General features: G+C 40.0%; 1 protein-coding gene across 2 annotated transcripts in view; it reads left to right on the top strand.

The window, feature by feature from the left end:
• The window catches only part of LOC127446826 (integrin alpha-6-like), a 55,123-nt gene that overhangs the window by 15,545 nt on the left and 11,712 nt on the right, over positions 1-27,866 (top strand). For both annotated transcript variants that reach the window (XM_051708091.1, XM_051708092.1), the window contains exons 2-19: positions 2,141-2,268; positions 4,891-4,970; positions 5,142-5,403; positions 9,836-9,967; positions 11,290-11,503; positions 11,640-11,833; positions 16,364-16,458; positions 16,962-17,089; positions 17,175-17,264; positions 17,380-17,441; positions 17,862-18,031; positions 18,663-18,806; positions 19,176-19,291; positions 22,718-22,877; positions 23,692-23,775; positions 24,564-24,643; positions 24,774-24,851; positions 25,287-25,389. In XM_051708091.1, the coding sequence (XP_051564051.1) occupies positions 2,141-2,268; positions 4,891-4,970; positions 5,142-5,403; positions 9,836-9,967; positions 11,290-11,503; positions 11,640-11,833; positions 16,364-16,458; positions 16,962-17,089; positions 17,175-17,264; positions 17,380-17,441; positions 17,862-18,031; positions 18,663-18,806; positions 19,176-19,291; positions 22,718-22,877; positions 23,692-23,775; positions 24,564-24,643; positions 24,774-24,851; positions 25,287-25,389 (2,320 nt within the window). The remainder of the gene's footprint in view (positions 1-2,140; positions 2,269-4,890; positions 4,971-5,141; positions 5,404-9,835; positions 9,968-11,289; positions 11,504-11,639; positions 11,834-16,363; positions 16,459-16,961; positions 17,090-17,174; positions 17,265-17,379; positions 17,442-17,861; positions 18,032-18,662; positions 18,807-19,175; positions 19,292-22,717; positions 22,878-23,691; positions 23,776-24,563; positions 24,644-24,773; positions 24,852-25,286; positions 25,390-27,866) is intronic.

Genomic DNA, 27,866 nt, shown 5'->3' on the forward strand with positions numbered 1-27,866 from the left:
CATTTACTATCATGGGTTTGTGTGACAATATTTATAAAATTAAAATTAAAAGTTGGTCAAATTTGAATTACATTCTGTAATTGTTATTAAACACTGAACAGAAACAGAAGTCTGATCATTTGCATTCGTACAATTTTCTTATGATTTCCCCAGCTTGTGTTATTATTACAACTTAACATATTAAATGTTAAAAAAATTATAGCTTTTAAATATAATGTTAAATGGTAATAATTGCCCATTTTATCCTCAGAAATAGCAAAAACTTTCCATTTAATAATAAGTAGGCTATCGGTATTGGTTTCCATATCGACAGTATTTGTCTAGGTTCTTGGTATCGGATTGAAAAGAAAATGTCACATTGCACATTCATAACTGTAAGTGGTAATTATTGTGAGCGTAAATTTGTGTATAGATTGAGGTGTGTGTAGTTTGAATGTGATGACAGCAGTGTGTATGTAAATAATTGATTTGGTGCAGCTGGCTGATGGGTAATGGAAACAGGAAGACACCCGCTGATGAAATAATCTGTCAGACCCTCTTCATGAAAAAGCACGTGTCATAATTACAAAGGCTTTTCTTTTTTCTTTTTGTCTTCCTACCAATGTATTGCTCTGTTCCAAAACCTACTGAGCTGCCATCTAATGCAGTGTTCACGTCATGTCAGAATGATCATTATTACGACTTGATAACTTGGAGACTTTGCTTCTCAGAGCGGTTCACATTTGTTTCTCTTGCAATGCTCTTAATACCAAAATGGAACAATGTGTGGCTGTGTCGTTGATGACAGCAAATTACGTCATCACTATTCAACTCTATATTCTCTAACACAATATGGGTGAAGAAACTAACTTTAACCATTGCCATTGGTTCTTTCAACAAAAACATTTCTTAAAATTATACGTTTTCAAGTTGTAATTAGGAGTTTAACATCACACTAATAGTGCCCTTCACAAGATTCATTCCACTAGAGTCTAATGTTAACGTGTTGCTAAGCTAACTACATGATTTTCAAGCACAAAAGCATAATAAGCACAAAAAATACATAGCACATACACATATTGTGCAGTCAGTTTTAACCATATGGAAGTATTTGTAACAGTACTTTTCAGTGTTGAATCAAATATTCATACATTTATAATTAACATTTCTCTGAACTCTGTCCGCCATCTTGGATGAATTCTTTCACTAAACCTGCATCTTGATACCACAGACCCCTTGCGTACGGTTGCATACTGTTTATGTTTGCATGTAAGCCTTATCATCTAGCCAAATACATTCTGGGATTACCTTATCTATGAAGGATGCATGCAATGCTGCCTAGAATTTGTCCAAAGCACAAGTTTGCTTGGAACAGCATGTTTGGAGCATGGGTTATCATGCCTTAAAATGCTGTTTTACTCACTAGGTTTTTACAGTATGTCTATCAGTAATAACAAACTTAAAAAGCAGTTTAGGCAAAGATTCAGCCAATCAAGCTATGGAAACTTCAGTTGCCTTTTGAAAGTACAGTATGTGCTTTTGAATATGTAAGTACACGAGTATTAGGAAGTTACCTCACCTTTAAAATTGCATCTTGATACCATAGACATCTTTGTTGCATGCTGTTTGCATTTGCCTGTGAAGGGGCTGTCACACTACAGTTGCCGCTCCATTCACTCCCATTCAAAGCATCCGAACACGGGAGACCGGAAGCGGAAGCTCATGCAAAGAAATATCGCATTTCGCCGCAGACGAAATATCAAGTTTGGTGAACTCTGACCTGCGAATCCAGATGACGTGAAGACGTGTGACCAAAAGAAGATGGAAATATCACACATTGACCTTTCAGAGCTGAAAGTTTTTATTTATTTTCTAACATTTTCAATATAATATTATTTGTTATTCAAATAAAAAGCCCCGTTGTGTTGTCCGAAAAAAATTATATTGTTCAAAGCCTAATGTGACTGCCCCTTAAGCCTTAGCATCTAGACAAATTCTTTACTAAACTGTTTTGATATACTGCTTGATTTTTGTTCTCAACAACTTGCTATTTTTTATTCACTGAAGATTAAATTACTGAATCCTGAGTTACACTGAGCATGAGAGTAAATAAGGAGAAGTAAAATTAATACAAGAAATCAAATATATGTGCTTTGTGCAGATTGTTGATTGGTGCTCCCACGGCCAGGGCTTTATCCAATCAGAGGGCAAACATCACAGGTGGGCTGTACAGCTGCGACATCACCACCCATCCAGATGACTGTAAACGGGTGGAGTTTGACAATGATGGTGAGTGCAGAAAGTATAAAATATGGTTTATAACCCTAAATCAGTGTGCCAGAAATTAAACAATATTAGGGATGCACCAGTGTGTCAGCTGCTGATATTTATCGGCCAATTATTGATCAAATTAAAAAAACTGGCATATCGGTAATAAGCATGAAAACGGCAATATGAAAAAATTATGGTTTATTTATAATTAATTAGAAACACACTTTGTAAAAACTCAATCTAGAAATAATAAAAGCCACAATGTGTAGAAGGGTTGGCACCCCCAAGAATACGTGATATTGTTGAGAAAGCAGCGCTTATCTATAGGCAACATGATGATGGGAAACCATCCAAAACGCTTTGAAACCAGCAGACTTTGACTTCTGAGATATCAAAAATGGTATATTGGAAATTAGATACATACTGGAAATTATTAGAACTTTAATACTTAGAACTAAAATGTGGCAACCATGTATGAATTTTCATATTAAACAAAAGAGTTATCATATAATTGAATGATTGTAAAACATTTCAAACATTGGTCCAGTCAGCCAGAACCAAAGAATCAAAACATAAAAGCACAAAAAACTTCCTTAATGTCAGTGTCAAATAATGACCTTACCTGAACAACTTCAGAAGCTTGTGTCACCTTTCTCTCTACACTGTTGACTTGGTCATTGATCTTTTTGTTTTTGTTTTTTTCTAAAAAAGACACAAACATCACCATTACCATTAATCTAAAATTAATATAATGGACAAACAAAAAACATGGAAAAGTCAAAGAATAATATCACTGTTTAGATGTATACTATGACATGATTATTGTTGTTGCACACATGACCCTGATGAAAGAAGTCTCAAATGTCTGTCCCCTTCAGTCTTTTGGCTGGTGGTTGTTCATGAGACATTATTATTAATTCAATGTTTCTGTGAAAAAGACTAACAATAAAGAGGTCATAGATTAAAAACTCACTAAAAGTTACCAAAATGTCAAATGTTTTCATCTGTTTAACAACATTAACTTACAATAGTCAAAGATGACTCTTTATGTCACGCTAAAGCCTGGCAGGCTGTTGGGCTCATTAATATTAATAACTTTTTTTATGTTCTAGCTGTGTTTGTTTGTTTAGTTTATTGAGTCTTTTATTATTTCTGCTAATTTTGTAATTATTAATTACTTTTTGTAGTATGATTTCCATTATCTTTGCTGTTATTATTACTTATGCTTTATTATACTTGGATTTCTTACTATTGTACAGCACTTTGGTTTCAAGTCTGCTGTTTTTTTTTTTCTTTTTAAATGAACTTTAAAAATAAACTTGACTTGACGTTGTCTGCATTCGCCCAAACTGATTTGCTGAATCAAAACGCGGGTGGTGAAATGTGAGCGCTAGCCGGTGGAATTAATGCTTTTGTGTTAATTCCGCCCATTACCAATGTAACCAGCTGGCAGAGGCTTCTGCTTGGTCTTAAAGGCTTCATTTTATGCAAACAGCTAAAAAAAAAAAAAAGTGTCTTAAAATTTTTTAATTATTATTTCTCAAAAAGTGCAGGTGGACGAATTTAGTTATTTCTAAAAGTGAGGGGGATATGTTTCTTCCAGTTATAATGGTTGCTACGCCCCTGCTGTAATCTAATTACTATTTAAGTAAAAAGTTCATTAGTTAATCAGTAGTTAATTACTTTGTTAAGTGCGTTACTTGGGTTACACAAAATTTCTAAAATAAAATGATTTATAAAATGAATTAATTATGTTAATATGTATGTCTGTTTACTTTTCTTTGACAGTGTGTTTACTTGTAACTACATTTATGCATATGGCAAATGCTTTTATCCAAAGCAACCTACAATGCACTTATTACAGGGACAAACTCCCCAGAGCAACCTGGAGTTATGTGCCTTGCTCAAGGACACAATGGTGGTGGCTGTGGGGATTGAACCAGCAACCTTCTGCTTACCAGATCTGTGCTTTAGCCCACTGTGCCACCACCTTTCATAACTATCACTGTAAGGGAGAAATGTGTAGAGTGTATGACTTACATGAACAAGGAGGAAATCTAGACATCATTTTGAATTTGTTGAGTTCAAAAAACAAAAATATTTTCAATGAGAAGTGTTTCAGAAAGTAACTTTAAGTCAAAGTAATCAGTAATGTGATTACAATTTTAGAGAAGTTGTAATAGTAATTTGTAATGGATTAATTTTTTGAGTAATTTATTGTTGATTTACCAGGCCAAATATTGTATTACAATTAGCCATATAACCTAGTTACACAGTAGAATGTAATAAAAAACAGTAGAGTTTGACTGGACACACAGCTTTTCACTTCAACTATGAAAGATTGGGAAGTGTTTTTTTAAGTCTATTTGTCTTGCATTTCTAACTATGCATGATTATAGTATTTGCATTTGCCCTTTTTTTCCCTGCTTCCTGTAACCCTATAAGAACAGACCTTAAACCCATTTTTTGGGTCATGACACTCCAGTTGAAAACCACGGTTTTTGTAGACATGCTGTTGTAAATGTTGTGGCCTTTAATGCTTATTCATTTAGATGTCTTAATGCCAGCATTCTGTGTTATAGCTTGAATTGTAATAATTACTTGATAATCACTGATTTCTGTATATAATAACTGTCACAGTGGACGTTCGTGTGGAGAATAAAGAGAACCAGTGGATGGGTGTGACAGTTCAGAGTCAGGGACCTGGAGGCAAGATTGTGGTACGTCAAGAACATTGTTGAATGTTAATGGCCCATTAATTGACTTCCAGTTAAAGTGTCCTTAGTTTGAATTTTATTTATCTGACACCTATATCAGTACAGAGTACCTTGGAGGATTTATACTTATACAATTCTTTCTTTCTTTCTTTCTTTCTTTCTTTCTTCCATCAGACATGTGCCCATCGCTACCAGAGATTGTTGTTTCCGAACACACTACAAGAGGCACGTGACATCACTGGACGCTGTTACATGCTGAGTCAGGACCTGAGCATCGACAGCCAATCAGATGAGGATGGGGGCAACTGGAAATTCTGTGACGGTCGCACCAGGGGTCATGAAAGATTCGGGGCCTGTCAGCAGGGTCTTGCTGCCACCTTTACGAAAGACTACCATTACGTCATCTTTGGAGCACCAGGAGCATACAACTGGAGAGGTAGAAATGATGCCCGATGCAATAGCCAAATTGATGTTACCAAGGGTTTAAGGCTATTCATGTACACACACACACACACACACACACACTTGAATAAAATTGAGTGGTGCTGTAGCTGTCATGGGGTCAGTGTCTAAATGGTTAGCTTCAGCAGTTTGCCCCTGCTGGTAGATGCCGTAACTACACCATTAAGTAGGCAAAAAAATTTTTTTCTCTATTTACGGCTATTCAAAATCCATGTCCATGGCAACGTTGCGGTCGCGGCTCGCCTTCGTAAGAAAGCGAGCCACCCCAGAGGCTCCCGCCTCGGTCCTTTTACCCACGGGTTTGAGGCCAGCGCGGCTAGCACTGGGGGCGATTTGGGGACCCCAATGGGACCGCCTCCGCCGGGTATCCCCCCGCGGACCTCCCATTGCCCAGCACGCTCGTCTGCCTCGATCGGGCTTCTGGGTGAGTCTGCCGGCTCGTCTCACGGCGAGTTCGACCTCTTATTCTAGAGGTACATTCTAGGCTGCTACCTTGCGTGGAGATCGCTACCCTCCTACGGAAGGACGCGATAGAACCTGTCCCTCCAGACGAGATGAAGAAAGGGTTTTACAGCCCCTACTTCATCGTACCAGAAAAAGGCGGTGGGTTGCGGCCAATCTTGGACCCGTGAGTACTGAACCGGGCTTTACACAGACTCCCGTTCAAAATGCTGACGCAAAGACACATTCTAGCAAGCGTCCGGCATCAAGATTGGTTCGTGGTGGTAGACCTGAAGGATGCGTACTTTAACTTCTCGATCCTTCCTCGACACAGACCCTTCCTGCGGTTCACGTTCGAGGGTCAGGCGTATCAGTACAAAGTCCTCCCTTTCGGCCTGTCCCTGTCTCGCGTCTTTACGAAGATCGCAGAGGCTGCCCTTGCCCCGTTAAGGGAGGTGGGCATTCGCATTCTCAACTATCTCGACGACTGGCTAATCTTAGCTCACTCTCGAGACGTGTTATGCGCACACAGGGACCTGGTGCTCTCACACCTCAGCCAACTAGGACTTCGAGTCAACTGGGAAAAGAGCAAGCTCCTCCCGGTTCAGAGTATCTCTTTTCTTGATTTGGAGTTGGACTCAGTCTCCTTGACGGCGCGCCTTACGAACGAGCGCGCCCAGTCAGTGCTGGCCTGTTTGAAGGTGTTCAAACAGAAAACAGCGGTTCCACTGAAACTTTTTCAGAGGCTCCTGGGGCATATGGCATCCTCGGCGGTGGCCACCCCGCTCGGGTTGATGCATATGAGGCCGCTTCAGCACTGGCTCCAGACTCGAGTCCCGAGACGGGCATGGTGCCACGGGACACACCGCGTGGCCATTACGTCGGTCTGTCACCGTCTTTTCAGCCCTTGGACCGACCTCTCGTTTCCACGAGCAGGTGTTCCCCTAGAACTGGTCCCCAGGCGCGTCGTGGTCACGACAGATGCCTCAAATGAGCTGGGGCGCTGTTTGCAACGGGCACGCAGCCGCCGGCCTCTGGACGGGTCCGCGACTGCATTGGCACATCAACTGCCTCGAGTTACTGCCAATTCTGCTCACCCTGCGGAGGTTTCGGCCGTTGATCCAGGGCAAGCACGTGTTGGTTCAGACAGACAACACGACAATGGTAGCATATGTCAACCACCAAGGTGGATTGCGCTCTCGTTGTATGTCACAACTCACCCGCCGTCTCCTCCTCTGGAGTCAGCAGCACCTCAAGTCGCTGCAAGCCACTCACATCCCGGGCAACCTCAACACTACGGCAGACGCGCCGTCACAACAGGTTACCCTCAAGGGAGAGTGGAGACTCCACCTTCAGGTGGTCCAGCTGATTTGGAGTCAATTCGGCAGGCACAGGTGCACCTGTTCGCCTCCCAAGAATCCTCCCCACTGCCCGCCTCAGCATAGACGTGCTGGCACACAGCTGGCCCCCTGGCTTTCGCAAATATGCGTTTCCCACAGTGAGCCTGCTTGCACAGACCCTGTGCAAGGTCAGGGAGGATGAGGAGCAGGTCGTCCTGGTAGCACCCTACTGGCCCGCCCAGTCGTGGTGCTCGGACCTCACGCTCCTCGTGACAGCTCCCCCCTGGCAAATATCCCTGAGGAAGGACCTTCTTTCTCAGGGAAGGGGCACCATCCGGCACCCGCGCCCAGACCTCTGGAATCTCCATGTCTGGCCCCTGGACGGGACGCGGAAGACCTAAGCTGTCTCCCACCTGCGATGGTAGACACGATCACTCAGGCTAGGGCTCCCTCTACGAGGCGCCTGTATGCCTTTAAGTGGCGTCTGTTCGCTAAGTGGTGTTCTTCCCGTCGGGAAGACCCCCAGAGATGTGCAGTCAGATCAGTGCTTTCCTTCCTGCAAGAGAGGTTGGAAGGGAGGCTGTCCCCTTCCACCTCGAAGGTGTACGTTGCTGCCATAGCAGCACACCACGACGCAGTCGACTGTAAGTCCTTAGGGAAGCACGACCTGATCATCAGGTTCCTAAGAGGTGCCAGGAGGCTGAATCCCTTCAGGCCGCGCCTTGTTCCCTCATCGGACCTCTGTATTTCTTCAGGGTCTACAGAGAGCCCCCTCTGAGCCTTTGTAGTCAGCCGAGCTTAAGGCACTCTCCTTGAAGACTGCCCTCCTGACTGCGCTCACTTCCATCAAGAGGGTAGGTGACCTGCAAGCGTTCTCTGTCAGCGAAACGTGCCTGGAGTTCGGTCCAGGTTACTCTCACGTGATCCTGAGACCCTGACCGGGCTATGTGCCCAAAGTTCCCACCACCCCTTTGGGGACTAGGTGGTGAACCTGCAAGTGCTGCCCCAGGAGGAGGCAGACCCAGCCCTGTCGTCGCTGTGTCCGGTGCATGTTTTACGCATCTATTTGGATCGCACGCAGAGCTTTAGAATCTCTGAGCAGCTCTTTGCCTGCTTTGGTGCACAGCGGAAAGGAAGCGCTGTCTCCAAGCAGAGAATCGCCCACTGGCTCGTTGACGCCATAACTATGGATATCTTGCCCAAACATGCCGCCCCCAGTAGGGCTACGAGCCCATTCTACCCGTGGTGTAGCGGCTTCTTGGGCCTTGGCCAGAGGTGCCTCTCCAACAGACATTTGCAGAGCAGCGGACTGGGCAACACCCAACACCTTTGTAAGGTTCTACAACCTCTGGGTGGAACCGGTTTCGTCCCAGGTAGTGGCACGCAACAAGCGGATAAGCCCGGGATAGCCAGCCGGGTGTATCACTTGCACATAGCGCCTTCCACCTCCTTTTGAGCTGAAGACATGCGCTATTAATTCCCAGTAGTGTTCACAAAATTTGTTCCCTGGTTGACTTCCTCCGAGCCCTGTGGCAGTCGAGTTTTCAGAGAGACTCGCTGCCGGCCCAGTACATGCGCTAACTAAGAGCCCGGTTCTGGGGTAGGTGCTCCGCATGTGGCAGTTCCCTGTAAGGCTAACCCCATGCGATCTATATCTTCCGCTAATTCGTTTCCCTACTGGCAAACTGCGTCTTCCTTGGGCAGAGCCCCTCTGCCCCAGTCTCCATGTTGTAGTAACTCCTCCCCCATTGGGCAGGATCTATCTTGAAGGCTCTCCACATGGTTGGAAAGACCATGTGATGTTTTCTTCCACTTAAATATCCCCCCCTCTCTTGGGGCGAGGTGTGGTCTCCGCGGTGTCCTCCCCTTGGGAGGGACACCCCCCGACTAGACCTGGTGGCCCAGTCGGATAATCCCCCTTCTTTTTTAGGGAGTGGAAAAAGAGAAGGGGAAAAGAGGCCACGACTGGGTTAAGCCTGTCTCTATCTTTGGGTAGTCGACTTGTCCCCAAAAAGGGCCGTTCGACACTCATAACTGTGTTGGGGGAGGTTACGTGTCGACCTGGTGTGCTGGCTATGAGGCACACAGCAAGTCTGCCCACCACACACCGCCAGTTCACGTAACACAGTTCAGCCTTGTGGTGTTTTGTATAGGGACCCCTAGTGTCACTACATCAACACCAGCGTCAAGTGAGTGACAGATAGGGAACGTCATGGTTACTGGTGTAACCTCCGTTCCCTGATGGAGGGAACGAGACGTTGGTCCCTCCTGCCACAATGCTGAACTACCTGCTGAAATTGCCGGACCTTATATCGGCTCCTCAGCGTAAAACCTGAATGAGTGGTTGCATACCAGCTCCTTTTATACCCGTATGTTCGGGGGAGTGGCATGCAAATACCACTTGCCAATTTTCATTGGCCTTTTATCAAAGACCAGAGGTGTCTCGGGCTCCCAAGAGTGACCCCTAGTGTCACTATATCGACACCAACGTCTCGTTCCCTCCATCAGGGAACGGAGGTTACACCAGTAACCATAACGTTTTTCATAACCATTGCTCATTATAAATCCTTCACTTTTCCTGTCAAAATAACAGCATATGTTTTTTTATTTGTTTTGCCTTTTCAGGTATAGTGCGTGTGGAGCAGAAGAACAACACTCTGCTGGAAATGGGCTTGTTTGATGATGGTCCTTATGAGGTCGGGAATGAAAACCGCCTGGATCCAAGTCTCGTGCCAGTACCAGCAAACAGTTACTTAGGTGAATCTGAAAAAAAGTTGCTATAGTTTTGAACTCAAGGTTATTTTTGAATGCTGGTAACCGGTAATTTTGTTCCAATCATTTTTTAATGAAACCAAAGACCAAAGGGTTTATCGCAGTTAATTTTCGGAATTACACCACTTCCTGTTGCTTAAAAAAATTAGACTTCTCTCTTTTTAGTAGAACATGAGCATGTGCTTTGATTCTGAAGGAACCCACTGTATCACACATTTCTTTGCCTATTTTAATAATTATTTTAATTGTTGATTAAAAAAAAAAAAAAAAAACAAACATAAAAGTATCCTGATATTAAAGTCTCGCTGTATACTGCATTAAGTGTAAGCACCACAGCATTAACTGCATTAAATTAAGTGTATTAAGTTTAATTTCAAGATTGTCCTGCAGGTGACAGCATAAGTCTGTCTCCTTAGTGCTCAATGCTCTTAGCGCTTTAAAATTACTCCAAAGCACTCTACGACCATTTTCAAGTACAACTTAAAGGAATAGTTTGCACAAAAATTATAATTCTCACATCATTTACTCACCCTTATGTCATCTCAAACTCATATGACTTTCTTCCATGGAACACAAATGAAGATACTTTAATGGAGATATTATGTCTGTTTCTCCATACAATGCAAGTGAATGGTGACCAAATTTTCAAGCTTCAGAATGCACATAAAGGCAGCAAAAGGTAATCCATAAAACTTCAGTTATTTAATCCATGCCTTCTGAAGCAATCCAGTCGATTTCGGGAGAGAACAGACAGTAAATATTGACATCAGCATTCTTCTTTGCGATAATGATTTCAAGCTCAATTACACTTACTCGTACCATCTAGCACTCTGCGCATGCGTCAAGCACTAGGAAGTGTAATTGTGCTTGAAATCATGATTGCCAGTGATCTTGCAAACTGTCTTCAGACCAAAGAGAAGACAAGAGTGAAAACTCTTCACATGTTTGTGTTCTGCAAGACATGCATGCACTAAAACTAGACCGAATGACTAAATGACCTAAAACTAAAACTTTTTTTTGTCTGCACTTCAGAATATAATCAAGTGTGCTTCAAGTGCGCACCTTTGTGTCTAAGCAACAGCATTTCTTGTCTTACTGTATGTCACCCCGAGACGTCTTACAGGTCGCCCGTCACAGTGGCGGGCAGATTACAAAATTACCCGCCACTGTGCAAAAAGTACCCCCTGGTGGGTGTTAATTTCATACCTGGTTACTGCTTTTGTCACATTTGTTTATCTGTTACTCCACAGCATCTGATTTTTGAACAACTTCTTATTACCATTCTGTACATGTACATGTCATTCCAGGATTCTCTCTAGATTCTGGTCACAGTATCACAGAGAAAGGAAAGCTCATCATAGTATCAGGAGCGCCAAGAGCCAATCACAGTGGAGCTGTGGTGTTTCTGAGGAAGGAAGGTGAAGTGTCCACCGGGCTCACACCTGAACACATTCTAGAAGGACAAGGACTTGCATCCTCCTTTGGATATGATGTCGCTGTGGTGGACCTGAATGGAGACGGGTGGGTAAAGAAAAGTGGAAAAATAAATGATCTCTATGGGATGACTTGATTCCATACTGTGGAAGCCTGTTGTTTATTATGGACATGATGGGTACATTGTGAGAGGGCGAATGCATTGTGTTGATTGTGGCTTCAGTTGGCAGGATGTTGTGGTTGGTGCACCGCAGTTCTTCCAGAGAGATGAGGAAGTGGGTGGAGCTGTGTATGTTTACATCAATAATGCTGGAAGGTGGAAGGATGTCACACCTACTCGCCTCAATGGAACTAAAGACTCCATGTTTGGACTGTCTGTGGAGAACATTGGAGACATTAATCTGGATTCTTTTGAAGGTTGAATGCAGGAGCTCATTGTGACTATATGAGAGGTTTTATCTAGTTTTAGTGTTCTAAACCAAATTTAAGTTCTAAACCACCAGACTGATCACACAGTGAATTTGGTGACATAAAGTTAAAAGTTATTTAGCTGAAATCAGTTTGTGCTTACCAACATTTGAACCACCGCCCCCAGTGGCTGAAGCTGGAAGTGTTGTTGACCAGTTTCTAGGTGAAATTTCTACATTGTGGCTCCAAAAGCAAGTCAAGTCATTTTCAAGAAATGTTTATTTGTATAGCGCTTTTCACAACACACATTGTTTCAAAACAGCTTTACAGAAAATCATGCATTAACAGAAAATGAAACTGTAATATCTATAAAGTCTTAGAGTCATCATTGTGTAGTTTGATTAAATATGATTGTAAATTGTGTATAAAAATAAATCATTAAATCATTAAATCATAATTTTATTTAGAACCCCAGTGAGCAAGCCAAAGGCGACTGTGGGGAGGAACACAAAACTCCATAAGATGTTAATGGAGAAAAATAACCTTGGGAGAAACCAGGCTCACTGTGAGGGCCAGTTCCCCTCTGACTAAACAGCATGAATATAATGCCAATATTAGTTATTTATGTGCAGTGCAAGTCATGGTTTAAAATTAGTAAACTAAGTGTTAAGGGTCAGTGTTTAAACAAAGTTTTTTATGAACTGTAAGATTAATGACTAATGTCTTTGAAGTTCAGACTGGATTACCTGCAGAAGTTCACATAGCTGCATTGTTAGTTGGCTGATGAAGGCTTTTGTTGGCAAATAATTGAAAGTCTTTGTATTCCATTTTAAGAGTGTAGTCCATCATTAGACCAAGGTGATATAGGCAGAGATCAGTGAGGTGCATCGCAGTTCAACCAGCAGGACATTTCGGTGAGGTCTATCCTAAATCCAAGGTTTAGGCAGTGGCATATAAAGTATCCCATGTCTTATAAGTTGTATACTTAGTTCTAAATGATGTAATATGGTCAACAGGAATGCATATTTTATAAACTCTACTCCTAATGCAAACCCCAACCCTAAACCTAACTATCAGTAGAGTAATAGTTTAATTTTAGAGCGAAAATGCAACTTTAATTGTGCTTACTACTATTTATGTGAACGCGATTACCTGCTGGTTTCCATGGGACCAGAACCTGTGTCCCTTGCTTGCACAACACACTATCGGTAATGCCAAAGGGAAAAGTAAACATGTATGAATTGATGCAAAGATATCTGATGGGGGATGGTGCTTATCAGGTATTCTGCCAAATGGGATCATTTTCATGGTACATGAATATTCGGAAGCAGCATGTTGATTTCCTGTGTAATCATGTTGCAACTACACTGCAATACAAATTAACTGGTTTTATGGAAATCAACTAAATGATTTTATTTTCCTAAATAAACCTGACAAAATTGTGTAACACCAACAAAATTTGTTTTAGGAGTGATGTAAAGTAGAAATAGTTTATCAAAGACACCATGAAATGGCTTGGCGGTGCAGTTTTCTTTCTTGTGTTGACTTAGTTTCTATTGAAACAGAAAGTTTTAGCAGGACATACAGTATATAAGGGGTTGTCCCTTATTTTTTTAACAGCCAATAGGCTTTAGTTTACATGACAGCCATGAACCATGACTTGCCACTTGCTTGTCGGAGACAGTTGGTATAAGGTGGAGGATATTCTCCTTCTTGAGAGCATTTGATTGGACAAAAACTGTGTAGTGCAAGATGAGTGATCAATATTTTTGATCCATTTTCCCAGAAAAGACTTTACATTTTAAACGTCTAGTTAATTTAGTCAACATTTAGCTAAATAGAAGTACTCTTGAATATATGTGCTCAACATAATCTCACAGGAACTTGACATGATGCTTCAGAATGTTCATGTGCCCTGAAATCGACCCTATTCTGCTGAATTACTTGCAAGCACCATCTCCAATTTGACATTTTTACACCAATTAAAATGTGTTTACAGTTCCCTGTTGTGCTACTGATAGCGTGTTTTGCACTTAATCTCTGCTGCATTGGTTCAGTTCCTGTGGAAACAAGGTAGTAATCACGTTCATTCCAAGACAGGGGTTCTGGCCCGGTGGAAACCAGGAAGTAATCATGTTTATTCCGAGACAGGTTCTGGCCCTGTGGAAACCAGGAAGTAATTGCGTTCACTCCGAGACACGGGTTCTGGTCCCATAGAAACTGGGAAGTAATCATGACATGGGATCTGGTCCCATGTAAACCAGGTAGTAATCATTTTCAAACCAAGACACATGATCTTGTCCCATGGAAACCAGGAAGTAATTGCGTTCACTCTAAGACACAGGTTCTGGTCCTTTGGAAACCAGGAAGTAATTGCATTCACTCCAAGACATGGGTTCTAGTCCCATGAAAACAAGGAAGTATTCATGACATGGGTTCTGGTCCCATGAAAACAAGGAAGTATTCATGACATGGGTTCTAGTCCCATGAAAACAAGGAAGTAATCATGACGTGTTCTGATCCCATAGAAAACTTGAAGTAATCGGGTTCACTCCAAGACATGGTTTCTGGTCCCATGGAAACCAGGAAGCAATCGTGGCATGGGTTCTGGTCCCATGGAAACCAGGAAGTAATCACTTTTACTCCAAGACACAGGTTCTGGTTTGGTGGAAACCAGGAAGTAATCATGACACAGGTTCTGGTCCCATAGAAACAAGGAAGTAATCATGTTCACTCCGAGACACGGTTTCTGATCCCATAGAAAACCTGAAATAATCGTGTCCACTTCGAGACATGGGTTCTGGTCCCATGGAAACTGGAAGTAATCGGGTTCACTCTGAGACATGGGTTCTGGTCTCAAAGAAACCACGAAAATAATTGCGGAAACCAGGAAGTAATCGTGTTCACTCCAAGACATGGGTTCTGGTCCTGTAGAAACAAGGAAGGTACTGCGTTCTCTCCGAGACAAGGGTTTCGGTCCCATGGAAACCAGGAAGTAATCATGGCATGGGTTCTGGTCACATGGAAACCAGGAAGTAATCATGTTCACTCCAAGACACAGGTTCTGGAAAACCGGAAGTAATCAGGTTCACTTTGAGACACGGGTTCTGGTCCTTTGGAAACCAGGAAGTAAATGCATTTACTCCAAGACACGGGTTCTGGTCCCACAGAACCCATAGAAACCAGGAAGTAATCGTGTTCACTCCAAGACACGGGTTCTGGTCCTATAGAAACCAGGAAGGTATTGCGTTCTCTCCAAGACAAGGGTTTCAGTCCCATGGAAACCAGTAAGTAATCATGGCATGGGTTCTGGTCCCATGGAAACCAAGAAGTAATCACTTTTACTCCAAGACACAGGTTCTGGTCTGGTGGAAACCAGGAAGTAATCATGACACAGGTTCTGGTCCCATAGAAACCAGGAAAAAATCGTGTTCACTCTGAGACACGGGTTCTGATCCCATAAAAAACAGGAAGTAATCACGTCCACTCTGAGACACAGGTTCTGGTCCGGTGGAAACCAGGAAGTAATCACGTTCATTCCAAGACAAGGGTTCTGGTTTGGTGGAAACCAGGATGTAATCATGAGACAGGTTCTGGTCCCATGGAAACCAGGAAGTAATCGCTTTCACTCCAAGACACAGGTTCTGGTCTGGTGGAAACCAGGAAGTTATCATGACACAGGTTCTGCTTCCATGGAAACCAGGAAGTAATCATGTTCACTCCGAGACACGGGTTCTGATCCCATAAAAACCAGGAGGTAATCGCGGCCACTCTGAGACACAGGTTCTGGTCCAGTGGAAACCAGGATGTAATCGCGTTCATTCCCAGACAAGGGTTCTGGTATGGTGGAAACCAGGAAGTAATCATGACACAGGTTCTGGTCCCATGAAAACCAGGAAGTAATCACTTTCACTCCAAGACACAGGTTCTGGTCCCATGGAAACCAGGAAGTAATTGCATTCACTCCAAGGCACAGGTTCTGGTCTGGTGGAAACCATGAAGTAATCATGACACAGGTTCTGATCCCATGGAAACCTGGAAGTAACTGTGTTCACTCTGAGACACAGGTTCTGATCCCTTAAAAACCAGAATGTAATCGTATCCACTCCGAGACACAAGTTCTGGTCCTATAGAAACCAGGAAGTAATTAGTATTCAGAGTTTGCATTTACACTCTAAAATTAAATTTTTACTCCACTGACGGTTAGGTCTAGGGTTGGGGTTTTGCTTTAGCAAAACAGCTAATTTGCTTATGGTTAATAAAATATGTATTCCTGTTGAATGTATAACATCATTTACAACTAAAAATTGTAACTTGCTTTTGGCACCATCCTGTGGATATTTCACTTCAACAACACTGGGGGCAGTTGTGTGGGTAAGCACAGATGGATTTCAGCAGCAGAACTTCGACCTTCTGTCGCCAAGTACACCATGTAATACTATATAGATTTTAGAACACTAAATATTTGAATTATGTTGTTGATTTGTTTAGACTAGGATGGAATATTCATTTTCAGTAATGTTTCCTCTTGTCTGTCAGATATTGCAGTTGGTGCTCCATATGCAGACTCAGGGTTTGGTAGTGTTTACATCTACCACGGATCTGCTGACGGCATCAATACTAAACCAGCTCAGGTTAGACACTCTCTGCCCCTCTCTCTCTCTCTCTCTCTCTCTCTCTCTCTGTCTGTCTCTCTTTCTCTCTCTCTCACTCTCCTCTTTTCTCTCTCTGTCTGTAATTTAAATGGAAAATATTAGTAAGAAATCACATGGGTCAAATAATGGAACTGAAAGCAGTCCACGGCACTTTCGTTGTCTGAAAGGTTTTCCATTTGCAGGAAAAAACACATTGGTAACAATACTTGTTGATATGTTTGGTCTTAAAAAATTTTTTTGCATTACACATAGATTTCTCAGTTTTACAACTCAGTGTTATAAGTTGAGACTTTGCCTGAGCTCTGTTTTCTGTCAACTTTATTTCATCTATGTATGATTATACTTTTTTTTGTGGTATTATAATTATTTATGAAATTTTTTTTTTTGCTGTAAACTATATGTGTTTAGTTTATAAATAGTTATAAACATAATAAAGCCTTACCTTAGTCTACAGATACTAACACCACTGACATTTCTTGCAGATACTGGAGGGCAAACAGCACAACATTAAGATGTTTGGTTATTCTCTTGCTGGAAATATGGACTTGGATCAGAACTCATACCCTGATCTGGCTGTGGGCTCCCTCTCTGATAAAGTTTTCATATACAGGTACTGATAGATAATTTCTCTTCCCACTGAAGTCATTTACTTTGGATTCTTTAAGGAGTTGTAGTAACATATCTCTTGGGTGCAGATCGAAACCGGTCATTAGCATCAAGAAAGACATCAAGGTCACACCAAAAGAAATTGACTTGATGAAGAAAACATGTGGCAACAGTATTTGGTGAGATGCTGACAAAACTACAGCTCAGTTCTCTGAAAGATACATTTTAAACACTCCTGTGGGAATATACGTATATATATATATATATATATGTTTAATCTTTCTTGGTTTACAGCTTGACTGTGGAAGCTTGTTTCTCATACAGAGCAAACCCTCCCACCTACAACCCCAAACTCAGTGAGTCTGTTTCTGCTTTTATGTGGAGAAACTATCATAAAAGATTTATTAAAACTTACTCTGAATATACTCAGCAATTTATAAATTGTAAAGATCTAGTGTTGTACCAACCAGTGGTGTTAGCAATTATTATAACAATGTGGACATGTCACCCTTACTTTTATCATCCCTCACTTATTGAATAACATGTTTTAATCTATAATTTCTTTCACAATCTCATAACCCCTGTCGAGTTACATCATGATCCGCTAGCTACTGCTTTTTGTATTTGAAAGAAGTCTGTTGGCCATATTTTAGATTTTGTATAATGGGTTATGATTATTATCATAATAATGATTGCTATGCTTATATACTGTAATTGAAATCATTTGTTCTGCGGTGTACAGTTCACATATTCTATATTATATTTTTGCCTGCCAGCTATTTCCTACACATCTGAGGCAGAGTGGTACCGCAGGAAGTTGGGTCTCCCATCAAGAGTTGTGTTTCTGGAGAAGAGCATAATGGATCAGGACTTCCAGTCATCTGGCACTCTGGAGCTACGAGGACAGAACAAAAAAGCTTGTTTTAAGACCAAACTCAGACTACAAGTAAATAGAGCTTGTTTAATAGAGCATAACCGTCAAAACAATTCATCACATTCAAGAGATTCTAGCATGTGTATAATAGAAGGCTAAGCTTTGATTGGCTAAATGTTCATTTCATTATATTTTGACTGTACTGTACATTTTTATTTTTATTTTTATTTTTCTCCCAATTTGAAATGCCCAATTCCCACTACTTAGTAGGTCCTCATGGTGGTGCGGTTACTCACCTCAATCCGGGTGTCGGAGGACAAGTCTCAGTTGCCTCCGCTTCTGAGACCGTCAGTCTGCACATCTTATCACGTGGCTCGTTGTGCATGATACCGCGGAGAGTCACAGCACGGGAGGCTCATGCTACTCTCCGTGATCCACGCACAACTTACCACACACCCCACTGAGAGCGAGAACCATTAATCGCGACCACGAGAAGGTTACCCAATGTGACTCTACCCTTCCTAGCAACCGGGCCAATTTGGTTACTTAGGAGACGTGGCTGGAGTCACTCAGCACGCCCTGGATTCAAACTCGTGACTCCAGGGTTGGTAGTCAGCGTCAATACTCGCTGAGCTACCCAGGCCCCGATGTACTGTACATTTCTGTATATTTTGAGTGGTAACTGTTATGTGATCATTTTCAGGATGGAATCAGGGATAAACTGAGAGCGATTCCTATCGAAGTGTCTGTGGCCATTCAGAGTGCTAAGAGAGGCAAACGGCAGAGCTCACTGCCACAACTAGTGCCAATACTGGACTCCACTGTGCCCAACAAGACCATTACTGAGGTACACACAGCTGACTGCACGCAACCTCATTTAGTAACTTTGTGGGATCCTTTACTGTAAAACATAATTAATTCACTTTAATATTTTAATAATAATTGGTTATTGACTAATTGCCTTGGAAAAAGTAAAGGAACTTATTTGAATTAATCTGTCTACAACCTTATAACGTGTAAACTTCATTCTTTTAAGTAAAGTTAACCATTTTGCTTTAAAACACTAAAAAATATCTGTTAAGTGTACATGCTTGTGAACCTCAAATAACGTCACCATTACCAAAAAACAAAATAAATGTCAACAATAAACGATGCATGCACAAAAAATATAATAAACATAAACTCACAATTTGATTTCCTATCTTTCCTGGCCCAGGTGAACTTCCTGAAGGAGGGTTGTGGCACTGACAACATCTGTCAGAGTAACTTACACCTGCAGTACAGGTTTTGCTACAGAGAGGCCAACCAGGATGTGTTCCCTCCTCTTCCTCTGTAAGTATCATCAAAACATTACTCACTACTGAAAACATGCTAAATAAACCCCATAGACATGCATTAAAACATGCTGCATGAATCAAACACAACCAGATCACAGCAGTTAATAAAGCATGAACCTTTTCATGACCTCCAGAAATCTACAGTCAGAGAGCTTGTGTTTATTGGAGAATTACAAAATCTAAATGTATCAATACTTTTCAAAATATGTATAACTAATCATATTATAACAAATTATGTCCATAACAAATAATGTTGTATATGGGTCATTGGCATGTAAGGTTTTCTGAGGTGATGAAAATTAGAAATCCTTTAAAAAATCGAATTTAAAACACATGCCAGGTTTGTACAAATGTCATTTTTGTTTCCATGTTGGTTTCATACATTTTAGAAATATATTTATAGCATTTTCTAAAAAATAAAATAAAAATGATTTAATGGCTTTAAAAAGAAAGTGGTGTAACCATCAATTAAAAGGTGTTAAAATACTTTCTTTGCACCTTGAATACATGTGAATGTAAACAAATGTAGCATTCATTAATAAATGTTTTTTTTTTTTTTTTTTTAAATAACAAAATGATTGACAAAAACAAAAAGCAAACAAGGAGGGTCAAGTGTTTGGTATCACTGTAAAGAAAACTTAAAAAAAAAATTTAACAATATATATTATCATACATTCCTTGACTCTCAACTGCTGAAAAATAATTAAACATTTTTGTTTAACCAAAAGTGTACTTTTTTTCTTGTTTTTCTTATTTGACTTGATATATCTCTGGATGTAAATAAGGTGTTTTGTTCCCAATCATGTCAACTGTATCTGAGAAAAGTTTTGTGTTGATACGTAAAAGCAATCAAAAGTTATAACACTTCAAAAATAATTTATCATAGTGTCCAAAAACATCTCCATGCGTCTAAAAGCCTCTCCAAACAAATAAAACATAATTGTAAATAAGAACTAATTACACATGCAAACACAACAATGACTAAAGGTTTGCATAGCATGCAGACATGATTTTAGCAATGGCATGTGGTGCATTAACCAGGAGGTACCCCTTCAATCCTTCAATAAACTTGCGCCTCAATTGCTCGATAGGACTTGTTTATTTAATAATGCTGTGTCAATTGTGAAAGACATGCCGGTATATGGATCGTTGTATACGGTTGTATACTCGCGGATGTCAATCCCAAACATTGACTGTTTAAGCGTGGCCTGTTGACACGGCGATCGAGAGAATCTCTTTGACTGGCATTTACAATCGTACACATCAAAGGAAAGTTGTCAATAGTCCATTCGTTTGAAGAAAAATGTCCTTCGGATTCTACCCTGTAAAATAATCGACCAATTTTAAGACTGTTTGCTCTGTCTGTATCACTGTTTATCATCATCCTAAAACACGGCTGAAGGAAAAAACATTCCTGTTTTACGTCCATTCAGTGCGTAACCCCTTCTCATGTGAGTGAAGGGCCAAAGAGCTAAAGGCCAACCCGCAAGGTGAAATGAACACATCAGATTGGTCAGATTTTCTGTCAATCTGCTAATACAAATGAATCACAGAACCCTTCAAAAAATCCTGTGAAGCTCTACAGCGTCATTTGATTGGCTGTCACGCACCACTTACATTCCGTCAGGAGAAACAATGTGAAGATATTTGATGTAGTCTACATTAAATTTAAGTTGTTTTTGAAGTTTTATATTTCTGTATTTTAATGCATTTATTTATTAAATACATATACACTGTGGAATAAACAGGGGAAAGAATGTTTCATAGTTTGAATAAAGTTTCACAGAATGAGTCTGCATTATGAATCTGCGTCATTTACTTGGCGCCATCTCCTGGTGGCCATATCTAACATTGTGCTTCATGTTGAATATCTAATGATCAATGCATCCGATTACCTTGTGTGTGGGCTCGTTTGAAAGATAATCACCTCCTCTAAACAATATGATATATGTTCTGTGTATGTTTCGTGAAGTTAAGTGAATATGTGGCATATAAGCTACACCAACATGATTGTCAAAGACATACTTAACTGTTACTCACTATATTTTTGTCTGTAAGTAAAACAATTCTGCTGGTTGTCTTCTACTCTAGAGCTTTCCAACAAGTCAGTTTGATGTTTTTACTGATTGCAGTAATATACAGTGAATTGTTTTTTATAAATGATCAAAACGGAACACTTTGTCTGCAAATTTCAAAGCACTTGTCCAGTCTTGGTCATAATGCCTACATGCATTGTAAAGTAGAGTTAAGCTTTCATACGATAACTAGTTTGTGTTGGTCAGGACTGTAGTTGTTAATATTTTGACGTTTTTTTTTTTTTCTCGCAGGCCATCCGAGCTTAAAGGGTTCAGAACATTAGTTAATTTATATTAACTAATTAGAAATGCACTTGTTAATGTTTACTAATAAATTTAACTAACATTAACTAATAATCTGTTAAAAATTATGTAATATAAATTCAAATACTTACAAATGTTATTCAACTTTAATTTCTATATGAGCTCATGCACTTTTTTACATTTACAAATGTTTTCAAAAATTATTCATATCTTTCACCTCTTCACACACTATTCATGTTTACAAGTTATTCATTAAGGTTCAGCTAATTTGTAACCAAGTTCTGTAAAGGTCATACATTTGCTGTTTGTTTGTTTTGGTATGTATGCATGCTTTTGCTATTTACACATCTTTACTAATTATTTATTAATTATTTGTTCATATTTTTGCAGAACCAAGTCTAAGTTGAAACTATTTATGCATTGTAAATGTTCATCAAAATTTACAAATAATTATTTAGTACCTTTATGTGTATTGAACTTTGAGCTACTGTAACAAAGTTTGTGTTAAGGCTAAGGGTGGTTTGTTTAATTTTGTTATATGGCTTGTGGCCGTTACGTGGTGGTGGCCTGACTAAAGTTGGACAAAATTTCTAACTGACATGCACTGCTTTAAGTCAGGTGTCAATCAGTATGCACAATGCTGCATTGAACACATCAATGGCTACCTGAATGTTGGTTACACCACCTGACTTTGATTGGGTGCTCAAATATTAATAATATTTTAAAATGCAATGGTTGCACTGGTTATTTTTTATAATAATAATTAAAAAAAACTATAATTATAATAATAATAATTAATTATCATTCTAATGATTATAGAATATTAATAATCAATAATAATACACAAATATGATCAAAATGACATTGAACTCAGAAATTGGAAACATGTTCATCATAGTAGAGATGTTTTCAAGTAATTGTTTTGTGTGAATTATACGTTTAATGTATTTTTTGAATAACTTTTGAATAAAGTGTTTTTGGGCATTGTAGATCTCTTTAAAAGAGATAGAGCCAATATTATTTCAAGCCAAGGTTTTCTTTTGTTCTTCTGTAATAAGGAGTTTTTGATAACTGTCTCTCAGGGAGAATGGAGTTCCAGTGATTTCTCTGAGTGATCAGAAAGACATTGCTCTAGAGGTGACGGTGAGGAACAGGAATGGAGATGACGCTCATGAAGCTAAAATGATGGGACAGTTTGATGAATCTCTGTCATACTCTGGATTCAGATCTCTGAGAACTACAGTAAGTGTATCACACATTTAAAACACTGTAATCTATCTTTCAACATGTGACCTGAACCTGTCTTTGTGGCACTCTTTTCTATATTTTCATTTATTTCACTCATGTACAGTATGTAAGTCTAAGACCCCGTTTACACCTGGAATAAAGATGCATTTGGGGTGATCCGATTACATGCGGTCAGCCCTAAATGCAAGTCTAAACGGGGTCTAAAAAGTTTTGTGATTGGATCACAAAAACCACATATGACTGTGGTTAAAAACGCATGTGACCACATCACATCTGAGCTGTAAATGCTAATCCGTCCTGAATGCGTCCCAGCAGCAGTGAAGCTCCACCACTCACCTGTCAATCAACTGCTGTGCTAAAACAAGAGTTTAAACGAGTGGCTTTAAAAGGACATAACCGTCCGATCAGAGATTTTTTAAAGCGGATACATACACAATCACGAGAGCATCGTGGATCTTCTTCAGTGTGTCTGATATCAACACAGATGACAAGCATGAATGCTCCTTTAATACAGGTAATCCACTAAAATAACAGATAATTCTGCTTGACATATTGCGTTTGTGCTTAGATTAAATTTCAATCGAATCTGGGAGAAACAGCACACCATTTTTTTTTTTTGTGCTTTCTTTGTCTTTTCTGACATTGTTTTTCAGTTACCCATGGTTCATACTCTAAAGTCCTCACAATAGCAAACCTCCCTTCTGGAGATCTACACTGAAGCCCTTAAAAAACACCTAGTAATTGTCCAATGGTCAATCTTTTATGCTACTGTATAATGATGTGTAATTTAATCCCTCTCATCCTATAGGATAAGCATGTGATCTGTGCAGCCAATCAGAACGGCTCTCTAGCAGATTGTGAGCTGGGAAACCCATTTAAACGAGATTCAGAGGTCAGTAATACTAATACAAAGATGCCCTATTGTTCTGTTTTATTTATAGAATGAGAGTCATTTATTTAGAGTTTTACAGACAGACCTACAGTGAGCACCGAGGTTGTTAATCGATGGAATATGCTCCTGTTGAAGTCACCAGTCTCGTTATTTTAACTTCATTTTTTTAAACTCGTGTTTAAAAGTGGAATTCCTGATGAAGAACTATACTACCCATGATTCTGATGGAGAAAATCTACCAATCAGACAATCGCAGTCAACAAACCGCGTTAAAAGAGCTCTGCAGTGAAAACCCACTCATATGATGCACTGTGAATAACCCAGTCGAGTCGCTCTCCCTACACTCTCAAACTACTTATGTATTTGTGTATATCTGAATAAATGTAAAATACTATATGGTTTCTATACTTACTGTAAACAACTTTAAATCAAGAGTTTTATATTTTTCTACTACGTTTTTAATTTGATTACCTCATTCGCCATTTTTCATGGGATTGTAGGTAATTCCCTCAGTAAAGACGTTAAGTACACAGTCTTGTATATTTGTCTTTTCGTATGATTTTGTTTAGTTTTTGCTTCAAATCAAAGTTTGTAATGTTTAATCTCAGTAAAATTAATCTCAGTGCTGTTTGGTTTGGTTCATTGCTTAGAGCTCTTTTATGTTGGATTTATGAAATCCCTATGGAAGAAATGAATGAGAAATATATTTGTGGAACCAAGACGGCTGAAAAAGTGGGCGGGTGTTGTGTTCTATTGTCATCTTATTATATCTTATAAATGTTTTGTAGGTAACATTCTATATCATACTGAGCACTGGCAAGATTTCACTCAACACCAAAGAGGTGGAGATCGACCTTCAGCTGGAAACGTAAATCTAATCTCGAACATTTTCACTGCCAGAAAAGCAGTATTGGTTTTGAAATGTTTGATGTATTAATAAAAATGTCACCATAAAGCATTTTAATTTTGTGATAACTGATATAAATGTTCTCCTACAGAACGAGTTTACAGGAGGGAATAGGCCAAATAAAGGCCAAAGCCAAGGTGGTGATTGAACTTCTACTTTCTGTACAAGGGTATGCATGTTCATTTTATTTCTCATTTGATCAGGAATCACTAGGAGGTGTTTAGATATGTATTACATGCCAATGATACCAACACAAATGTATTATGCATTCATTATATTCAAGTAATGTAAGTTTTTGTGCAGTACATGTCACATTTGGACTAATTGTAACTTTATTTGAAAGAATCTAAGCTTCTAAAGCAAGGGATTCATGGTCAATCCCAAGCAGGGTTTATTAAGAAGAATGAAAGAATTACTGAAATCAGTAACCTGCTCTATTAACAGCATCCTCTTGAGCAAAACACTTAACCCCAGATTAAAAGCTGCTGCTAATAACTACTGTATAAGCATACTGTATCACCACCATCATGTACTTACCCAGGACTGACTCTGTACACACATGTCATGTTTGTATCTGAATGTTGTGTCATATGTTTTTTATCAGATTGGCCAAGCCCTCTCAGGTGTATTTTGGAGGTGAAGTCAGAGGAGAAAGTGCCATGAAGACAGAGGAGAATGTTGGCAGCTTGATTGAATATGAATTTAGAGTAAATGTTCAAATAATTCTTAAGAATCAGTCATATGTTGGGCTGTCAATCGGTTAAATTTTTTTTAGCAAATTAATTACATGATATGCCAATTAATTAATAAAGTTTATCGCATATATCAGTATTCGCAGAATATTAAAAGCTATTCAATATATAATGGTTAAATAATTATATTTACTTGAGATCGATGCCTTTTTCACACATCGATAATCAGAAAAATTTCCCAATGATTATCGATATATATCGGCATTTTTTTCAGATATAAATAGGGCTGTTCATTACACTATAGTCTTTGTCACTTCAAATATATTTCTCAACACAACTTTGGTAAATGTGAGCGGCAGGGTAAGTTAAAGGGAGTCTGACAGATGACATGACACATTCTAAAATTCGAAACAATTATTTTCTATGAAGGTACACACACACCGCTGCTGCCACTCGCCATCTCCAGAGGCTGCTCAAAATTCTATATGTATCTTTAATATAGCATACACAATGTATTTTATGTTACAAGTATTTTGTTTTGTTATTTGACAGCTTGAATGAAACCTCTTCAAAGATAAATACAGAGAAATTGCATAATAATTTGTAATCGTTCAGTTTGCGCAGTTACACCAGTTTCATACACTAACCTGCAAACTCATTAACGTCACTTTGTTCATTCTTGAAGAGGTACAAAAACCTTGTTACACTCATGTGTATAGTGACAGCCACAACATTAAAACCACTGACAGGTGAAGTGAATAACATTTATTATCTCATTACAATGGCACCTGTCAAGGGGTGGGATATATTAGGTAGCGAGTGAACAGTCAGTTCTTGATGTGTTGGAAGCAGGAAAAATGGGCAAGTGTAAGGATCTGAGTGACTTTGACAAGGGCCAAATTGTGATGGCTAGACGACTGGGTCAGAGCATCTTCAAAACGGCAGGTCTCATGGGCTGTTCCTGGTATTCAGTGGTTAGTACCTACCAAAAGTGGTCCAAGGAAGGACAACTGGTGACCGGCAACACGTCTTGTCTGATCCCACAGAAGAGCTACTGTAGCACAAATTGCTGCAAAACTTAACGCTGGCTATGATAGAAAGGTGTCAGAATGGGGGTATGGGGCTGCGTAGCCGATGCTGACTCCTGTCCATTGCCGTAAGAGCCTACAATGGTTCCATGAATCACGTTTTCTTTTAGATCATGTGGATGGACAGGTGTGTGTGCATCGGTTACCTGGGGAAGAGATGGCAGCAGGATGCACAATGGGAAGAAGGCAGGCCGGTGGAGGCAGTGTGATGCTCTGGGCAATGTTCTGCTGGGAAACCTTGGGTCCTGGCATTCATGTGGATGTTACTTTGACATGTACCACCTACCTAAAGATTGTTGCAGACCACATACACCCTTTCATGGCAACGATATTCCCTGATGGCTGTGGCCTCTTTCAGCAGGATAATGCACCCTGCCACACAAAAATTGTTCAGGAACGGTTTGAGGAACATGACAAAGAGTTCAAGGTGTTGACTTGGCCTCCAAATTCCCCAGATCTCGATCTGATTGAACATCTATGGAATGTGCTGGACCAACAAGTCCGATCCATGGAGGCACCACCTCGCAACTTACAGGACTTAGAGGATCTGTTGCTAACATCTTGGTGCCAGATACCACAGGACATCTTCAAAGGTCTTGTGGAGTCCATGCCTTAATGTTGTAAATGTTTTTGCAGCACGAGGGGGACCTACACGATATTAGGCAGGTGGTTTTAATGTTGTGGCTGATCGGTGTGTGTATGTGTGTGTATATATATACAGGTGCATCTCAATAAATTAGAATGTCGTGGAAAAGTTCATTTATTTCAGTAATTCAACTCAAATTGTGAAACTCGTGTATTAAATATATTCAATGCACACAGACTGAAGTAGTTTAAGTCTTTGGTTCTTTTAATTGTGATGATTTTGGCTCACATTTAACAAAAACCCACCAATTCACTATCTCAAAAAATTAGAATACATCATAAGACCAATAAAAAAAACATTTTTAGTGAATTGTTGGCCTTCTGGAAAGTATGTTCATTTACTGTATATGTACTCAATACTTGGTAGGGGCTCCTTTTGCTTTAATTACTGCCTCAATTTGGCGTGGCATGGAGGTGATCAGTTTGTGGCACTGCTGAGGTGGTATGGAAGCCCAGGTTTCTTTGAAAGTGGCCTTCAGCTCAACTGCATTTTTTGGTCTCTTGTTTCTCATTTTCCTCTTGACAATACCCCATAGATTATCTATGGGGTTCAGGTCTGGTGAGTTTGCTGGCCAGTCAAGCACACCAACACCATGGTCATTTAACCAACTTTTGGTGCTTTTGGCAGTGTGGGCAGGTGCCAAATCCTGCTGGAAAATGAAATCAGCATCTTTAAAAAGCTGGTCAGCAGAAGGAAGCATGAAGTGCTCCAAAATTTCTTGCTAAACGGGTGCAGTGACTTTGGTTTTCAAAAAACAC

This window comes from Myxocyprinus asiaticus, chromosome 10, assembly GCF_019703515.2.
Source record: "Myxocyprinus asiaticus isolate MX2 ecotype Aquarium Trade chromosome 10, UBuf_Myxa_2, whole genome shotgun sequence".
NCBI classification, from domain to species: Eukaryota; Metazoa; Chordata; class Actinopteri; order Cypriniformes; family Catostomidae; genus Myxocyprinus; species Myxocyprinus asiaticus.